Source organism: Saccopteryx bilineata, chromosome 9 (genome assembly GCF_036850765.1).
Source record: "Saccopteryx bilineata isolate mSacBil1 chromosome 9, mSacBil1_pri_phased_curated, whole genome shotgun sequence".
NCBI lineage: Eukaryota > Metazoa > Chordata > Mammalia > Chiroptera > Emballonuridae > Saccopteryx > Saccopteryx bilineata.
In genome coordinates this window covers 5304172-5323282 of record NC_089498.1, presented here as the reverse complement: position 1 = coordinate 5323282, position 19111 = coordinate 5304172, and the positions used below count along the sequence as shown (strand labels likewise).

General features: G+C 60.2%; 1 protein-coding gene across 1 annotated transcript in view; it reads right to left on the bottom strand.

Moving 5' to 3' along the window:
* Positions 1-266: 266 nt before the first annotated feature.
* The window catches only part of NKD1 (NKD inhibitor of WNT signaling pathway 1), a 75667-nt gene continuing 56822 nt past the window's right edge, over positions 267-19111 (bottom strand). The window contains exons 5-10 of the mRNA XM_066242620.1: positions 13254-13360; positions 10708-10803; positions 4350-4497; positions 3873-3957; positions 1927-2054; positions 267-1165 (exon numbers count right to left, since the gene is read on the bottom strand). Of these exons, the coding sequence (XP_066098717.1) occupies positions 576-1165; positions 1927-2054; positions 3873-3957; positions 4350-4497; positions 10708-10803; positions 13254-13360 (1154 nt within the window). The 3' untranslated portion in view covers positions 267-575. The remainder of the gene's footprint in view (positions 1166-1926; positions 2055-3872; positions 3958-4349; positions 4498-10707; positions 10804-13253; positions 13361-19111) is intronic.

The window sequence follows — 19111 nt, the reverse complement described above, 5'->3', positions numbered from 1 at the left end:
GGGACATAGAAACACCACAGCCAGGAAGGTCGCACGCGCCTGCAGTCCGCTGAAATCCTTGTAGCACGTTACAATCAGTGAAGGGCAAAATAAAAATCAGAATAATACTAAGAGGTAGCAGCTGTTTATCTTCTCGGAGATTTCGAGGGTCTCTGGAAGCCGGGCCAGAAAAAGATATTCTCCTGGAAGAGATGGGGCGGAGCAGAGTTCTGGCCCAGGGGCTCCTGGGGAAATGGGGCGGGTGGGGGGGGGAGGCGGGTGGGGAGGGCTGGGAAGGGTGTGGGCCTGCGTGGAAACCACAGCTGGGAACCCGAGGGAGCCTCTGCCACCTCCAGGCCACTTCCAAACCCGGAGTCACTTCCTGGGTAAGGGATGCAGTCCCCACAACATATAAATAAAAGTTTAAGTCTGTGTTTCCATATATCATCTACATGGAGGCTAGCTGAATATTAGTGGAGTAACAATAATTATTAATAACAATAATCATCATAATAACAATAATTAATAGAATAATAATGCCTTGGGGACGTGGGGGCGGGGTCCTTCATATGGCGGGGCGGGGCTCCGGGAGGGCCCTATGTCTGGTAGAAGTGGTGATAATGGTGGTGGTGCTCGTGGTGGTGGTGGTGCTCGTGTCTCTGGACCGCCTGGCCGGCCTGGCTGTCGTACACCACCACGGCGGGCAGCTCCCTCACGTGGTCCCGCCCCACGACGGTGCTGCCCACGGCCAGGGGCGCCTGCAGGCCCCGGCATGCCTGCGGGCCCTCCTTGGCTCGGTGCTTGTGCTTCTTGTGCCCGAGGGGCGCCAGGGTGGGGAGGAGGGCTGGGCTGGCAGCCAGGTGGGCGGATGGGGACACCGAGGGGACGGTGGGTCCCAGAGGGGGCTTGCTTCTTGCCCCTCTGGCCAGGTGGCCCACACCCATGCTCCTGCCCTGGGCCTTGGGGGACCTCACAAAGTGCTTGCTCCCATCCTGGGCGCCCCGGAGCCGCTGCTGGGCTTCGGAGACCTTGGCGAACGGGGTGTCAAGGCAGTGGAAGGAGGCTAGGTCCGCGCCTTGGGGCTTTCGGTGTGGGACGTGCATGGCTTCTGGCTCCTGGGAGCGAGACCGCGTGGGGTTGGCAGTGCGGGGGGGCAGCTCTGACTTCTGGGCCACTGATGAGGAGCCTAGGGACCGATGCGACAGGTAGTTAAGGAACATCTACTACGGGCGGTGCTGCGCTCCTCCCCAGAAATCACCCCACCCCCCGTTCGCCAAGACGGACAGAGGCCAGCTGTGCTTTATCAGAGTGTCCCCTGCTCCCCCCACCTCCCCCCGGCCCTGGAGGAAACTGCTCTGGAATGGAACTTTGCTATCTGCTAAGTGGGAAGAACTATTTGTTGGGTCTTCACAAACAATTCTCCTTCCTAGAGAGAGTGACGAGAGAGGGAGACGGACACAGATGACTGTGTGAGGTGGAGGCACGAAGACCTGCAGACATCTTTCCTCGGCTTCCAGAGCTGACCCACAGGGAGCCACACCGAGGAGGGGGTGGAGAGGGCGCGGGGGTGGAGTCCCGTGAGCTCCGTCGTCAGTTATCTGAGCAAGAGCTAGGATGTCAGAGCTGACCAGGACAGAGGGCTCTTCGCTCAGGGGAGTGGGGGGCCCTCATGGGGAGAGACAGCTGAGAGAGGAGGGCAGGGGGAGGGGGCTGGGGGCTGGCACGGGACTGCCCGTCTCCATTGTGTTCTGAGATACTTTTTGATCCAGTTCACTGTGTGCATGTTCCTTTAATATTTTTTTAATGTTTTTAATGTCATCTCGTCCAATGACATCTTTAAGCTGTCCTGTCCAAGCTATGTCCTTCCCCCAGCCCAGGCGGGATGGTGACCACGACCCGCCTGACCAAACAGCCGGTCTGGCCACGCACCCCCTCTCCCCGCCTTACCAGGCCCAAACTGGGACGTGTAGTTTTCTATCCCAGCGAGATCTAAGTAGTGGTTTCTCCTCTCGATGTTCTCATCCACGCAGTGGTGGTAGCAGCCGGGCTGCTCCAGACGGCTGTCACCCTGGAACCTATCACGAGAAGGAGACTCAGTGGGGGTGCCCTGGCCCCAGGTGAGCAGCTCCACACCCCCCTGGGAAGCCACCGGACAAATCCTCTGGACCCTTTGTTGATGTCTTTCTGGGTCTTGGGAAGGTGTGAAGGAGAAAGGGAGGGGTCATCTCGGTACCCTGTGCCTCCATTCCTTCCATCCCTTCTCATCAATGGAGCTAGACTCCTGCCTGGCCCCCCTGGGCCTTCTGGGAGGCCTAGAGGAGGCGTTTGCTTTGAACAGGCCCAAAGCAAGGGACAGGGGTGACTGGTCAAAACTTAAGTATGCCCCAAAGGCAGGCTTCAAACCATGTGTGCCTGCTGTGGACAAGTGACCCTGTGCCTGCCTGGTTCCCCAGAGGGTGTGCGCAGTAGAAGCCCCCAAGACCGTGGAGTTGAGGTTAGCAGACTCTATATCCTGCTCCTAAGCCCAGAGCAGGCCTTCCTGGGTGTGCGTGTGTGTGCACGTGTGTGTGTTTGCGTACATAGTGGGCGGGGCAAAAGGCACTGCCAGAGGCCACCTTTCCTCCCGTGGGGGGTGAGGTGGTGGGGAGCGGGGATTCCCGGTCCCCTGCCCCTGCCCCTGCCCTTCCAGGCCTCCATGATCTGCCCACCCCCTCCCTGTCACCCCGTCACCCCAGCACAGCCCCCCATACTTGCAGCCAGCCTGGGTCCCTCCGACTGTTAGCCCCCTGCACACATCACGCTGCGTCCCTGCTTCTCTGTCCCCTACGCTGCTGCTTTTCAGAAGTCCAGGCAGAACTCCCATTTACAGCCCAGGCAGCGGCGCAGCAGGTGTCTCAGAGAGCACTGCTACTCTGTATCACTGTTTGCTTGTTTAAAAAGCCTCCTTCTTCCCTCCCTCCCTCCCTCCCTCCCTCCCTCCCTTCCTTCCTTGAAGTTAAAGCAGTGACACCAGGTGAAAGGTAACTGCAGCCTTACATCCCTTACCCACAATTCCAAAGTCCCCAAAGCCTGAAAACAAAGGTTTTTCATAACCCTTTGGGCAGCCACGCCTGCCCTCAACAATGACACGGTAGCTACAGTCTTTATTTATGTCACTTAGTGTGCATAGTCGCACATCTCCCTGCACAAACACCGGTGTGTTAAGTCCTGGGGTGCCACCCAGACTCCAAACATAACAACATGTAACAGATACACTATGTGCTCTTTTGCAAACCCAACACATGCTGAAGTCCAAAACATATCTAGCCTAAAGCGTTTGACTAAAGCAGGGGTAGTCAACCTTTTTATACCTACCGCCCACTCTTGTATCTCTGTTAGCAGTAAAATTTTCTAACCGGCCACTGGTCCCACAGTCGTGGTGATTTATAAAGTAGGGAAGTAACTTTATTTTATAAAATTTATAAAGCAGAGTTACAGCAAGTTAAAGCATATAATAATAATTATTTACCAAGTACTTTATGTTGGATTTTCGCTAAGTTTGGCAGAATAAATCTTTATAAAACAACTTACTATAGTTAAATCTATCTTTTTATTTATACTTTGGTTGCTCCGCTACCGTCCACCATGAAAGCTGGAACACCCACTGGTGGGCGGTAGGGACCAGGTTGACTACCACTGGGCTAAAGCAATGTAGACCTCTTTTTAGTTTTGTTTCTTTCAATCGACTTTTTTTTTAATTGAAATTTGGGAGCCTGTCTCCAGCCATCACTGTCTCCTGAAGAGAGCACAGGTGGGAGCCTCCTGCTCAGAGTCCCTCAGGCACAGGTACACAGCTGATGGTTAACGGGCCGCAGGTGCCCCGGCTGCCCCCCCCCCACCCGCACCCGCCGTACCTGAGGGGGGCTCGTTGCTTCTTCTCCCAGCTCCGCAGCTCCTCGATGGGCTTGGTCTCTGCTCGCGGCCTGGTGCTCTGCAGGTCTGAGCCCCGCCCCCCAAACAGACCAGTGAGCAGCTCGATCCTGTGCCCGCGGGCCCCTCCGACCTGCCCGGTGCCCAGCCCTTGAGAGCTGGCCCTAGCAGCTGCCCAGAGCCAGGACTAGATCGAGGGGGTCTCACAGTTACCTGTCCTGCTCACCTCCTCCCCACGCTCCTCAGGTGGGCTTCAAGACCCAGCCCGCCCCGCCCCGCCACACCCAGGCCTCTGCCACAGCTGCCTGGTACAGGTATGCCCACCCCGCGCCCTGCTCACTTGGGGGCCTTCTATCCGGAATCCCTTCTCGCCCAAATCCTACTCCTTCAAGGACCGACGCCAACCCCACCTGTCCACAAAGGAGCCCCCGAGAAAGCACCTGGGACCCCCCGCCCCTCACCGGGGTGATTGAGAAGGATGCTCTTCTTGCCCTGGCTGCCGTCGGGGGCCACAGTGAGCTTCACCCGCAGAGTCTTGCTGGACGTCGGGGAGTGGTTGACGGAGGAATCGACCACCTCATAGATGGTGTGCAGCAGGCTGGTGATGTCCTGGGGGTGGGGAGGGAAGCAGAAACAGCCGGCGGCTTCAGCCACAGAGCGGGCACAACAGGAGTCAGAGGGCCCACCGAGGCCGGGGCCTCTGGTTCCCCTAAGCCGAGCGCAGGAAGAAACGTGGATGTGGAGTTTTCGTTTGGGAGGGGATCTTAGGAGCAGGGAGCGTGAGGGGGAAGAGACCCGGACAACCTGAATGAGCAGGTCACAGTCGCAGCAGGGCCCTTGCAGGGGGCTCGCCTTGGATAAACCGCACCCCTTGGGGGTTGAGAGCCGCCCTGGGGTGCCCCATGGGCTGTCCAGTGAAGGCCGAGCCACCCTTCAGGCACCAGGGAAAGCTCTTAGAAGAGAATCTATTCTGTGAGAACTTGACCAAGTCTGGTGTTCCCTCTGGGCCTCGGCTACCCCTCCGCCCTCCACCAGGCCGTGGTCTCCAATCCATGTTCCACGAGCATCGCAGAGACTCTGACTAGGGGTGGGGGTGGGTGGGCCGGGGTCCCCTCCTAGGTCTCCCTTTGCTCTGGGCATATGCAAGGTCATTGTCTGAGGGGACGCTTCCTGCTTGACGTCATGTGGGAAATCTCAGGGAAAAGGTTTTGCTCTCCATCGGTGGCGGCCACGGATGGTCAATTATCTGCTCACGGCCACCGATGGTCACTTATCTGCCCAGTGACTCTTCCTGAACACACAGAGGCTCAGTCCTCCCTTCATCCCCCACCCACAAGCGCTTTAGGCAGAGGTGACGCCAGGCACCGGTACAGCCAGGCAGGTGTGTGCCCCGGCCCCGCCCACAGCAGGTGGCCCCCACCCACCTCAGCTGACTTGCCTGTGACAATGCGGCTGAGAGGCAGCTCCAGTCTCCGGTTAAATCTCCAGAACCTTTGATACTGAGCATCTAATTTATTTTTTAATCCCTCCCCCCCCCCGCCCCTGGCAACCTCTATTCTACCTTCTGTCTCTGTGTTACCTGACTCCTGTAAGTACCTTACAGAAGCAGAATCACACGGTATTTATCTTCTTATGACTGGCTTCTATCACTTAGCACGATGTCCTCAAGGCTCACCGTGCTGTCGCCTGGTTCAGAACCTCCTTCCTTTTCAAGGCTGACTAATATTCCACTTCGGGCACAGACCACATTTGGTTCCCCATTCATCTGTTGACGGACACCGGGGTTGCTTCCACTTTGGGGCCATTGTGAATAATGCTGCCATGAACATGGGTGTACAAGCATCTTTTCAAGATTTTCCATTTGGGGGGAAGGATGTGTACCGAGCGGAGGAATGGCTGGACCCCGTGTGGACGCTGCGTTTAACATTTGGAGGAACGTTCATACCGTTTTCCACAGCAGGTGCGCCATTGTACATCCCTACCCACAGTGCACCGGGGCTCCAGCCTTGCCGCCTCCTCACGCCCATTGTACGTCCCTACCCACAGTGCACCGGGGCTCCAGCCTCGCCGCTTCCTCACGCCCATTGTACGTCCCTACCCACAGTGCACCGGGGCTCCAGCCTTGCCGCTTCCTCACGCCCACTGTACGTCCCTACCCACAGTGCACTGGGGCTCCAGCCTTGCCGCTTCCTCACGCCCACTGTACGTCCCTACCCACAGTGCACCGGGGCTCCAGCCTTGCCGCTTCCTCTCGCCCACTGTACATCCCTACCCACAGTGCACCGGGGCTCCAGCCTTGCCGCTTCCTCACGCCCATTGTACGTCCCTACCCACAGTGCACCGGGGCTCCAGCCTTGCCACTTCCTCACGCCCACTGTACATCCCTACCCACAGTGCACCGGGGCTCCAGCCTTGCTGCTTCCTCACGCCCATTGTACGTCCCTACCCACAGTGCACCGGGGCTCCAGCCTTGCCGCCTCCTCACGCCCATTGTACGTCCCTACCCACAGTGCACCGGGGCTCCAGCCTCGCCGCTTCCTCACGCCCATTGTACGTCCCTACCCACAGTGCACCGGGGCTCCAGCCTTGCCGCTTCCTCACGCCCACTGTACGTCCCTACCCACAGTGCACCGGGGCTCCAGCCTTGCCGCTTCCTCACGCCCACTGTACGTCCCTACCCACAGTGCACCGGGGCTCCAGCCTTGCCGCTTCCTCTCGCCCACTGTACATCCCTACCCACAGTGCACCGGGGCTCCAGCCTTGCTGCTTCCTCACGCCCATTGTACGTCCCTACCCACAGTGCACCGGGGCTCCAGCCTTGCCACTTCCTCACGCCCACTGTACATCCCTACCCACAGTGCACCGGGGCTCCAGCCTTGCTGCTTCCTCACGCCCATTGTACGTCCCTACCCACAGTGCACCGGGGCTCCAGCCTTGCCACTTCCTCACGCCCACTGTACGTCCCTACCCACAGTGCACCGGGGCTCCAGCCTTGCCGCTTCCTCAAACACTCTCGGTATTTTCCGTTTGTCTTGAGAGTAGCCATCGTCCTGAGGGTGAGGTGGGATCTCGTCCTGGCTTGCCTTGACTGGCGTTTCTCTAATGATCAGTGACCTTGCTTTTCGTGTGCTTATTGGCCAGCCGTATAGCTTCTTTGGAGAAATGTTTATTCAAGTCCTCTGCCCATTTTTGATAAAATTATTTTTTTTTAATGCTAATTTTAGGAGTTCTCGATACACAGCAATGCTGGATATTAAACCTTGATCTGCTATCTAACTTGCTAATACTGTGTCCCGTTCCACAAGCTGCCCCTTCCTCTGCTGCACAGAGGTTTTAGGTCGGGTGTAGTCCCACTTACCTACTGTTACTTTTGTTCCCTGTGCTAATTTAATTTTTAACAAAATCCTCGGGGTGGGCGTGCTGGGCCAGAACGTCTCGGGGACAGACTGGGATTGCAGAGACTGCCCGTTTGCACTCGACCTCAGCCAAAAGGCCGAGAAGCGATAGGGGCTTCCCGTTTGAGATCCCGGGTCTCGCCCCTGACTTGCTGGCTCACTCAGTGATCCCAGCCCCTCTGGGAAGCCCACCAAGGACCCCTCTTCTCCCTCTGCCTTCTCCAGAGCTGCTCCGTCCAGCCACATTCGTTCCCCCCTCACCATCTCAGAAAAGCCCATGAAGGAGGTGGCTTTACCTCCATTCTACAGATGGGGAAACTGAGGTCCACCATCACCATCCCCCAAGCATTGTCCACCAGGCCCAGGACCCTGGTGTGTGATCCCAGAGGGTCCCCGGCTTATTCAGGGTCCAGAAACAAGCATGCCTTGGTCATCCCCAGCTGGAAAGTCGAGGCGGCTGGCTGCACGGGGCCTGGCACAAACGCACAGCAGCCTATGAGCGTTGACCGCACGGATTAAGGCTTGATGGATAAACAGGAGCTTCCTTCCGAGTTAGGAAGCGGGCCTGGCCTCCAGCTCCGGGCTGTGGTTGCAGATGGGAGCCCGCCAGAGAGCACGGAGGGGGACCAGTATCTACAGCCAGATCGGAGGAGTGGCTTTGGGGCTAAAAAAGAGACGGGGTAAACACCAGGCTGGGTCCTCCCCAGACAGGAAGCCAACCTCCTCGCTGCCCGGCAGGAGAAAGACACGGTCCCGTGAAGGTCTCTCCGGGGCTGGCCTGCACCCTCTGTGGAAACCGTCACCTCCCTCTGCTATGCCTCCCGTCACCGTCACCGAGCGGCCAAAGGGCACAGGACGCACAGTCAGAATGCTGCGCCTGCCCACAAGGCGTTGAGGTGGGGGGCCGACCTGTCCATGGCCAGCACTAGAACGGCAGCCACCAGGGGCCCCGTCATGCCAGCTGCCCGCCGGGGTGTCAGAAGACCGGGCCATGCCACCACACCCCTGAGGAGCCCAGCCCTGCCCAGCCCAGCTCGTGACCCAGGTTTCAGGCCTGTGAGGATAACTACACCACGGCTGCTGGTCCCGGACCAGCTCAGTGACCCAGGTTTCAGGCCTGTGAGGATAACTACACCACGGCTGCTGGTCCCGGACCAGCTCAGTGACCCAGGTTTCAGGCCTGTGAGGATAACTACACCACGGCTGCTGGTCCCGGACCAGCTCAGTGACCCAGGTTTCAGGCCTGTGAGGATAACTACACCACGGCTGCTGGTCCCGGACCAGCTCAGTGACCCAGGTTTCAGGCCTGTGAGGATAACTACACCACGGCTGCTGGTCCCAGCCCAGCTCCTTGCTCTGGAGAAACAGTCCCCCCTCACCCGAAGCAGTGCAACTGGAGGGGACTTGGGCGTCCCCTAAACCAGTCCCTGCGCCTCCATGGGGTCCAAACCAGGAAGTGTGTCCACTACTTCCCAGTGCCTGGGCCCCTCCGGGGGGGGGGCTTGGCTGGCTCAGCACGCACCCCCTTCCCTAACAACGGAGCCTCAATCTGACTCTGAGCGAAGCCCACCTGCGGCCCTCCTCCGGCCAGTGTGGCTGGTGTATCAGATGACTGCCCCGGGCTCCACAATGAGCACAGGGACCATGGACCGGGAAGCAGCCCCTGAAAGCATCACACACCCCGTGGCAAAAATGACTGGTTCGGGGCCAATCAGAGCCAGTGCATTTCGGTCCTAGAACTCGTGTGGACGTTCTGAATTTGGGAAGCCGCTGAAAGGATGGGGTGTAGATTAAAACGGTCGGCCGTCATCTCGTGACCACCACGGGGAAAGCCTGCCCTATAATAAAGGGCATATAATAATAAAGGAAATGGGACCATGATGACCACTCGTCCTGAAGACACTGAGGCCCTGGATCCAGCCATGCCTGAAGCCACTGCCCTAGGACCAAGTTTCCCTTCCAGGAGCCATTATGTTCTGTGTAGTTCGTGCTGAGATCCTGTCACTTACATCCCAAGACTCCTGAGTGACAAGTCTCTCATAGCTTCTGCCTCCCCTACCTGGTTCTAACGTCCCCCCAACACAGCCACAGGAAGGGGCAGTCTTTCTCCGCCCCGGTTCCCCCTCTGGGAGCTGCTCCTGCGCTGTGCGCAGAGGGGGAGAGACGCATCCCGGAACCAGGGCAGGGAGAGAAGACAGCAGAGCTTCCGTGCTCTCTGGGATCAGCCCTGAAGCTCGCATGCCAGGGAGCTGGGGGTGGGGTGGGGGTGCGGTGGGCTGGGACCAGCCATGCTCATCTCAGACCTCCACACAGCTCTGTGTGGGTCCCGCACCTGCACACCAGGGCCCCTGGGAAGGGAGAGCTGTCAGAGGGGGGCAGGGAGGAAAAGAAACATGGAGGCAGAAGGAGTGATACCAGGGGCCCAGGGCAGGAGGGCGGCAGCGGCCATCCGCAGTGGCTCAGGCCACATCCCTGGTTCCACCAGACCTCCGCGGGTTCCCAGATGGCTCGCCCGGGTCCCCAGGGTCCCCACGCCAGCTCCTGGGCTGCGCCCTGTCTCTCCCAGTAAGTGGCCGTGGCACCAGTGTCCCCCAGCTTGGCACACGGCACACAGCTCCGCCCCCGTGTCACCTCCCCCTTGAGGTTTCCTTGGCACCCCGTCCATCTGTCATCCTGCTCTGTTATTTCCTCCCCTGCACACGTCACACCTTACAATTTTCCTGTAATTGCTGGGATCTGCCTCCCTCGTCAGACGGTCAAGGCCGCAGGCCAGGAACTGCCAGCGCCACCCCCGCTGCGCCCTCACACCCAGCGCGTGGCAGGTGCACGCCGTAGGTGCTCAGGGTGCGGGCGCGGGCACAGGCACGGAGAAGGGGCGAGGGGACCGCAGGGAGGAGGGGTGTGGGAGGAGGGCTGAGTGGAGAGAGAGGACGCGGCAGGGAAGGGAGGGGAGGAAGGACAGGCCATGAGCGCAGCCTTCGCAGGGCCCTCGGGCGGTGCCCAGCCCTGTATCAGCGCAGGGAGGCCTTTGTGTGCTCCCCCGCCCCAGCTCCTGGGCAGACTGGCTGAGGTGGGATGTGGCCTGGGTGGTCCCAGCTGCGCCCTGGAGCTCTGCACCCAGGAAGGAAGCAGGACAGGACGTGCTGGCGCCCAGGGTCCTCCTCAGGGCTCTGCCCCTGCCTGCTGCCCTCCTCTCTGTCACCTCCCCCGCTGTTCAGACAGCTCGGGACACCCCGCCAGCCCCCCCCCCCATTCCCAGCAGCCTTGTTTCCACCACGCCCACAGCCCCGCTGCTCCTGGTATGTTCGCCCTGACGGACAGACTCACTCCAGCAGAAGGGGATGGGCACCGGAACCAAGCAAACGACCAATGTCCCTGTACCCACCCTGTACCCAAGGGCAGGGCCAGCGGCCAGAGTACTCACCTCGCGGGTGACCTTCCCGTTGTTGTCAAAGTCATACAGGGTGAAGGTCCACTCCTGGCGGCTGTCCTCCTCCACGGACACGTCACACTGTAGCTCCTGGACACAGACAGACAACATACGGGCATGGCTGGCCCCCTGGGGGCTGGAGCACCTGGCAGCCAGGCTGTGGGGCTGCCACCTCCCCACTGCAGAGTAATGACAAGTCATGAGTGCCCGGGAGAGAGGCCAGGCAAGCAGGGAAGGCTTGGCCCGGGGCGAGGTGCCCGCAGGGGTGCCCGCCAGTCTCTGGGTCCTCCCAGGAGAAGGAGACACGGCAGGCGGGGTGAGAGAGCACTCTGTGGCCTCAGAGTCTCGGACCAGGAACTGAAAGCTACGCTGCACATGTGTGCACGCACAAGCATGTCTGCACACATGCACCCACATGTACTCACATGCACTCTTGTGTGTGTACGCACATCCACATGTATACACATATATGCACACGTGTCCACGTACCTGCACGTGCGTGCACCCACACAGACACACACATGCACGCCTGCCTTCATGCATGCACACACACGGCACAGTTCAGCTGGGAAGCTGTGCAGCGACTCCCAGGTCAGGGGGGCTGCCTAGGCTGAAGGCACGTCCGGAGCTGGCCCGCCTGTGGCCTCCACAGCCGCATGTCCACTACCCTGGGCGTGTCTTCTCTGTGTCTCCGTTTCCTCTTGTGTAAATTATGGAAAATGACAGTATCACTCTCACAAAATTGTTGGGAGCATTAACTGCCCCTCCTCCCCTCAGTCCCCTCGGTCCCCTCAGTGGGAGACAGTCCCCAACCTCTCACCTCAGCTCCTGGCCTGTGCACCCCGGGCAGCCCTGACAGAGGGCCAGGGATCGCAGGCCCAGGGTGGTACCCCAGCCTCCTCTCTCCTCCGGGAGACAAACCTAAGGGCACTGTGCGCGACTCTGGGAGGGACCCCAGAGGGACTGGGCCCCAGCAGCCCTGATGGAGGGCCAGGGATCACAGACCCAGGGTGGGTGGTGAGCCAGGGTGGTACCCCAGCCTCCTCTCTCCTCCGGGAGACAAACCTAAGGGCACTGTGCGCGACTCTGGGAGGGACCCCAGAGGGACTGGGCCCCAGCAGCCCTGGCTGGGACCCCCACATTAACCCTTTCCTGGCTTCCCTCCTTCCCTGCTCCCTGGGACACTCCACGTCCTCATCCCGGGGTCTGCTTTGGGGGAACCGGAAACCAGTGTGGAAACTGGTTTGCACATAGAAACGTCCCATTAACGGTAGCAGCTGCTATTGTCTTTGTAATAGTTCATATAACAGTACTTATATGATTGCTCCGACAACCCCAGGTGTCCAGCCGCAGGGACCCTGAGCTGGGAAGAGGTAAGCTCTGTCACTGGCGGGAAGTCGGCAGGGGCCAGCTGAACACCACACAGAGAGTTCTAGGAAGGACGGCTGTTTGGGGAAAGAGAGTCCACAAGTGGCCCTTAAGACTCACAAGATTCTGTGAAAATAAGCAAAGATGCTCCCAGACTGTCCTGTTCCATGTCTTGCTTGAACTGGCATGGTGAGAGGGGTGGTACCTGGCCTGGGGACGCTGGCAAAAGAGTGACTGAGCACAGTGTCCCTGCCCCCAGCCACTGCAGCTCAAAGCCAGCTCCCTCCAGCAGTTTTGGGCAGCCCATGCTGAGTTCAAAGTCGGCCTTCCCTCAGCTGTGCACATCCGTCTGATACCTGCCAAGTGCCCGCTCTGCTGAGGAACCGTTTCAGGAAGCACGGCACTCAGCCCCCACACACCTGTGTGCACGCACACACATGTACACCCAGTGCACGCACACATGCATGCCTGTGGGCAGGCACACACATGCAGTCGTGCACAGACACTCACACCTGCACACACCTGCACACCCAGTGCACACAGACTCACATGCCTGCCTGCCTGCATGCACACCTAGTGTGTACACACATGCATGTCTGCACACACGTGCTCATACACAGACACACATGCACACACCTACATGCATGCACTCCCAGTGCACACAAACTCACATGCATGCACACCTAGTGTGCACACACAGTCACATATGCATGCCTGCATACACGTGTGTTCATGCACAGGCACTCACGCATGCACACACCTGCATGCACACACATACACTCATACACATGCATGTGCACAGGCACTCACACACATGACCCCTCCACTTCACTCCAAAGACAGCTCGGGTTTGAAGTTCAGAAACACGGGCTGAGTAACAGTCCCAACCTCCCACCTCTGTCTTGAGCATCTGCCCCCCACACGGGGACTTCTCTGGTCAGCCCTCCTCAAGGACCAAAGGCAGTTCCCGGCGGCCAGCCGGCCTCTGTCCAGAACCAGACCCACCCGAGCCTGCAAGGAAGCAGACGGCCAGGCCAGGGCATTCCCTCTTCTGTCCCTGTGGGAGGTGAGCGGCCTTCACACCTGGCCAGGCCTCGCCTTCCGCCTTGAGAAGCACCCCCGAGAAGGGAAGTTCCTTCTCTGCAGGCCCAGCTCCAGGAGAGGACACTTACTTCAAACTTCAGCTGCTTCTTGGAGCCCGGGCAGGACTCACTCGGCTTCTCCACCCTCTTCTCCTCTCCGCTGGCCAGCCCGTCCGTCTTCTCGGGAGGCAGGGCGACTGCGGGGGGAGGCGTGTGGGCACCCGTGAGGAGAGCCCTGGGCCCCCCATGTGCAGACGTGGGGCTGTGGGGCCGACGCACTCACTGCGGCTTTGTTCCGGGGCCCCGGAGCGGAGGACCGCTGGGTGCCGGGCCCCTTCCTGTCCTGCCCTTGTTTTCTGGAAACAAAGTCACTCTGCCCTCTGGGGCTGTCTGGGCTGCTCCGGGAGGGACCGTCCCTCCCAGGGTGCGTCCATGCCGGCCACCCAGGCCTCCACTCTGTTCTCCGCCCCAACACTAAGCCCACAGGAGCAGACGGTGGTCACCCAGGGATGTCAGGTGGATGGGGGCAGAGGGTGACCTGGGGCCCCGTGGATCATGGCCACAGTCTCTCTGCCCTGCATGCTGACATGTGTCCTCCTCAAAGATGCCACCTGTGTGGGCCCAGCATGCAGCCTGTTCACCGGTAGACAGATGACCAGAGGCAGCGGCAGGACGCCGTTCGACGGGTTTGGTAAAGCGCACACCAGCACACGCATGAACACGCATGAACACGCATGAACATGCACCCAATGTTATCTTCAGGAACAAGCTAGCCCTGTGCCTTTCATTCGGCCTCTGCTCACCTAGGTGGTTCAGCCCTCTGCCAAAGGTCATGGTCCTTTGTGTGTCCTTCCAGGAGCAGTGGGGAGGGCAGGCCTGAGAGCCCACGACCTAAGGACCCTACTGGCCTGTGTATACCCCCGGGAGGGACCAGGAGGGCAGTCCAGGGTAGCAGCCGTCGTCCCTGACCTGGATCCCAGCCCGCAAGGTTTCATTAAACCTTCGCCCTCCTGCCCAGCGCGTGTCTGCCCGAGGAAGGGGACGCGGGGGCACCTGGGGACGTGCTTTTCTAGAGCACGTGCAGGGCTCGTGTCATTAGACTCGCCCAGCTGCCCAGGGACAGAGACTCTGTGGTCCTGTTTTACCCCTCACAGCGCCAGGCCCAACAGCGCTAACTGGACACCGGGTGTCTGTGGACAGCAGTCCTCCCTGCAACCCTGGGAGCCAGTTACGATGATTAGCTCCACTTTCCAGATGGGGAAACTGAGGCACGGACAGGCTAAGTGCTTTGCGAATACACAGCAGGGCAAGCAATGTGGCTCATGTTCGGAGGCCCCTCCATGCTGTTCCTGGTTTGGTCCAGGAGGCCTGGGGCCCCTTGGCCACTGTGAGCAGAAGCGACACTGAGGTCAGGTTCTGAGCCTCCCTGCATGACCTGAGACCCAGGGCGGGTCATGGAACCTCTCTGGACGGCTCAGCTCCCCCAGCTGTACAATAGGGATGATAACAGTCCCATCCCCGGAGAAATCTAAGGTGGATTCGATGAGCTGTGACCGACCTTAGGGCCCAGGGCCCAGCACCTAGGGTCCCAGCCATTTGTCAGGGGAGTGATGTCCCCTCCCGTGTAATCTTTGAGGAATCAGCATAATTGGTAGCTAAGTGTTCTCAAAAGATAAAAGGATACAAAAGCATCATTTCAACAACCAGGGAGCCCAGGGCAGGAAGCAGGACAAGGAAGGAGGGGCTAAAGATAAGGGAGCCCCCGGTCACCAGTCCTGCAAAACGGGGACAGGAAGGCCATGGTGGCACTGATGTGACCAGCTTCATCTACAGCTCCCCCTTCCCCACCCAGGCTGGGCCGGGAACCGGGGAGGCCATGCCCAGGTGCCTTCTCCCTGCTCTGCCCAACCAGCAGGATGCAGGGGGCCCCCAGCTCGCAATGCCCCCCTCCCCAGCCAGGTAGCAACTCCCCAGAGCTGTCAGGGGCTCCGACGAGGGACCCCAAGGGCAGCGCACTGGGCATCCTCATGTTCAGAGTCATTAGGGAAGGTCACTGATACCGACCCCTTCTGGGAGAGGGGATCCAACCGAGCTTTTTCCTCCCTGCCCCTCCTCAGTGGCCAGGAGCTGTCCCCTGCCAGTGACACGGTGAGCCTGGGGAAGTCAGGTGGGCAATAGGCCCATGACTGAAGGACAGCCAAGCATACAGCCTGGACCACCATGACTCCTCCAGGTCAAGTCCCCCGGGGTCCTGCTGGGCCAGCGCTGCCCCCATCCCGGGACACGGCCACTTCTACCAGGCCACGAAGCAGCAGGCACTACTGTCCCCCCGTATAAGAGAAGGCAAGACGGTTCAGAGGCTCGTCCGAGGAAGTTGGGAGTGTCCCGCCCTGTCCTCGCCCTAAGGGAAGCTCTGAGCTCTAGACGCACCCAGCATCTCCAACAGGCACAGCTGAGCTCGGCAGGAGGGTCCAGGTGGAGAGGGCACAACTGGCCTCGTGTCCCGACCCCGCCGCTAACCCGGGCAACGTGGGGCCAGGCCCTCGGCTTGGCTGGGTCTCAGTCTCTTCATCTGTAACTTGGGGATGAAGCGGTCGCTCCCTCCCAGGGCTACAGGGAGGGGCAGGGAGTAAAGTGCCCGCTGAGCCCCGTGGCCTGCATACAGTAAGCGCTCAATAAATACATTCCGCCTTCGCAAAAGAGGGTCCCAGCTGAGAGCTCAGATCCAGACGAGCCCCCCACCCCAACACCGCCCCGCGGGAGACACCACCATGCTATCGTGACCTACAGCATCCTGTGTTCAACCTCCCACACTCCAGAGGGCGGGGATGGAGGGGGGGGGACTGTTGCAGAGGAGAGAAAGAAAAAGAAGAAAAACAAAAACCAGCCCCATCTTCAAAGCTGCTGCCTCCCTCCGCAGAGGTCCTGGCTGGAGATGTAAGCCGGCCAGGCTTATCGAAACCAAACTTCAAGTTCAAAGGGAAGTTATCAGAAAACCACCTTCAGGTTCAATGTTGCCTTTCAAGTTCCACTTGATAAAACCCGAAGAAAAGAAACCTCTGTCCCTGCTCTCTCCTTCTCTGGAGCCCCCTCCTCCCCACTGAACAGAAACAGCCTGTCACCCAGCGGGGCCCTTCCTGCCTCTCCCCCTCTCTCCTCTCCCAGGGAGGGGAGATACCGCCCACCTCTCGGCCTCTTCCTATGTCTTCTTCGAAGATCAGGGCGGTCTCTGGACTGTCCGCCCTTCATCAGCTGGTCCCTGACCCCATCCAGCTCAGAAAACCACCCAGACACCCACTGAAGGGGGCGGGGTGCTTCCCAGCATGGGGTAGAGGCAGGGTGGGTGGTAAGACTAGAGCCATCCCGACGTGGGGCCCTGGGGGCCAGGAATGAGGACAGTCGGCACCTCATTGCCCCCCACCCCAAGGCAGCCTTTAACCCTCTCACTGTTCCCTGAACAACAGCCAGAAGGGGTATCAGAGAGCTGACCAGAAAGCCTCACAGACCCCAACGCAGAGGGCTGGGGCAGGGGCGGGGCTCAGTGGCTGTGCTTCCACAGACCCCAATGCAGAGGGCTGGGGCAGGGGCGGGGCTCAGTGGCTGTGCTTCCACAGACCCCAATGCAGAGGGCTGGGGCAGGGGCGGGGCTCAGTGGCTGTGCTTCCACAGACCCCAACGCAGAGGGCTGGGGCAGGGGCGGGGCTCAGTGGCTGTGCTTCCACAGACCCCAACGCAGAGGGCTGGGGCAGGGGCGGGGCTCAGTGGCTGTGCTTCCACAGACCCCAATGCAGAGGGCTGGGGCAGGGGCGGGGCTCAGTGGCTGTGCTTCCACAGACCCCAATGCAGAGGGCTGGGGCAGGGGCGGGGCTCAGTGGCTGTGCTTCCACAGACCCCAACGCAGAGGGCTGGGGCAGGGGCGGGGCTGAGTGGCTGTGCTTCCACAGACCCCAACGCAGAGGGCTGGGGCAGGGGCGGGGCTCAGTGGCTGTGCTTCCACAGACCCCAATGCAGAGGGCTGGGGCAGGGGTGGGGCTGAGTGGCTGTGCTTCCACAGACCCCAATGCAGAGGGCTGGGGCAGGGGCGGGACTCAGTGGCTGTGCTTCCACAGACCCCAATGCAGAGGGCTGGGGCAGGGGTGGGGCTGAGTGGCTGTGCTTCCACAGACCCCAACGCAGAGGGCTGGGGCAGGGGCGGGGCTCAGTGGCTGTGCTTCCACAGACCCCAATGCAGAGGGCTGGGGCAGGGGTGGGGCTGAGTGGCTGTGCTTCCACAGACCCCAATGCAGAGGGCTGGGGCAGGGGCGGGACTCAGTGGCTGTGCTTCCACAGCCATAGTGGACCCTCTGGAACCAATCGACGCCAAACCAGCACCTGCTCCCAGCCTTCCCTGTGCAGAACAGATCCTCATCCCTCCATCCATCCCTCCCTCCTTCCCTCTATCCAGCCACCCATTGCTGTGCTCATGGGTGGGCTGGAGAAGGCAGCATGGTGCCCACTGCAGGTCGCTGGGGTCCCGCCTCAGGACAGAACGGTACCGTTATCGAGATGGCCTTTGGCACCAGATTCCAGGCCCTTTCTCCGTCTCTCACTCCCGTCCAGCCCAGTCATTTGTTCTCCTGGAGATGATGTCTGGGTGCGGGGGCATCACTGCAGGGCACTCTGATCCCTCCTCAGTGGCGAGTCACAGCCACTGTGCCAGGAGACACCGCTCATGCGGACGAGGAAGGGGAGCAGGGAGTGCAGGAGAGAAAGAGAGCAGGACAGAGCAGGAGAGCTGGGCACCTGCGAGGGACCACACCGCAAGAAGGCAAACACACCCTCTGTCAGCCAGCGCCAGCCCACCTGTGCGTTTCCTGTGGGGGTTTTTTTTTAAATAAAAGTCTTACTGGGACAGCGTCGCGCTGACGCACTGTGAACGGCAGCTTCACTCGACAACGGGCAGAGTTCAGTAGTCGCAACAGAGACAGGAGGGTCCCCAGAGCCCAGAGTACGTGCTCCCCTGGCCCCTCACGGGAAAGTCTGTGAACTGCACTTGAGGTACACGCAGCCCTCAGCCCTGCACCGGGGCACCCTGACCGGCGGGGTGCGGGCTGGGGTCCGCCACACGCAGCCCTCGGCCCCGCACCGGGGCACCCTGACCGGCGGGGTGCAGGCTGGGGTCCACCACACGCAGCCCTCGGCCCCGCACCGGGGCACCCTGACCGGCGGGGTGCGGGCTGGGGTCCGCCACACGCAGCCCTCGGCCCCGCACCGGGGCACCCTGACCGGCGGGGTGCGGGCTGGGGTCCACCTGCCGCTCCCTCTCACCTCTCGTCTGGGAACCCTCCGGCAGTCCACAGCCTGCCCATCATCCACTCCGCTTTCCTAAACCCCTTCTCAGCTCAAAGGAGTCGGGGGGGGGGGCAGGGGGTGGAGCGCCTTCTCTTTGTAAACGCCCCCCCCACCCCTGTCCCTGCTCACGGCCTGGCCCCCGGGAGCCGGCTGGCTGTCTTGACCAGAGGATGGCTCTCCCCACATGAGCGCCAGCCTGGCATGGCTCCGCCCCCAGCAACTGCCAGATTAAATGCATTACTTGACCATCTTCACCCGGCTCCCTTTGATGTCCCCTTCTCAAGCTTCCAAATACCTTTTGGAGGGAGATCAGACAGCATTAAACAGAATTACTAATTAATTAAGCAAAGTTAAATTTTAAACACTGTTTGTTGTGTTAGCCAAAAGCCTGAACAGAACAGACTTTATTCCTCTGCTGAGATCAAAGACAGTCTCTTCCCTCTCCCCTCCCCCACTTAAAAAAAAAAAAAGGGAGGGGGTGGGGAGGAAAAGAGAGAGAGAGAGAGAGAAGAGAGTGCTTGCGGAACAGTGGGGACAGCAAGGACAGAGCTGAGTGGAGGCGACATGACTCCTGGTCTAGACTCCAGTTCCCCCCCCCACCCGAGGGCCCAACAGGA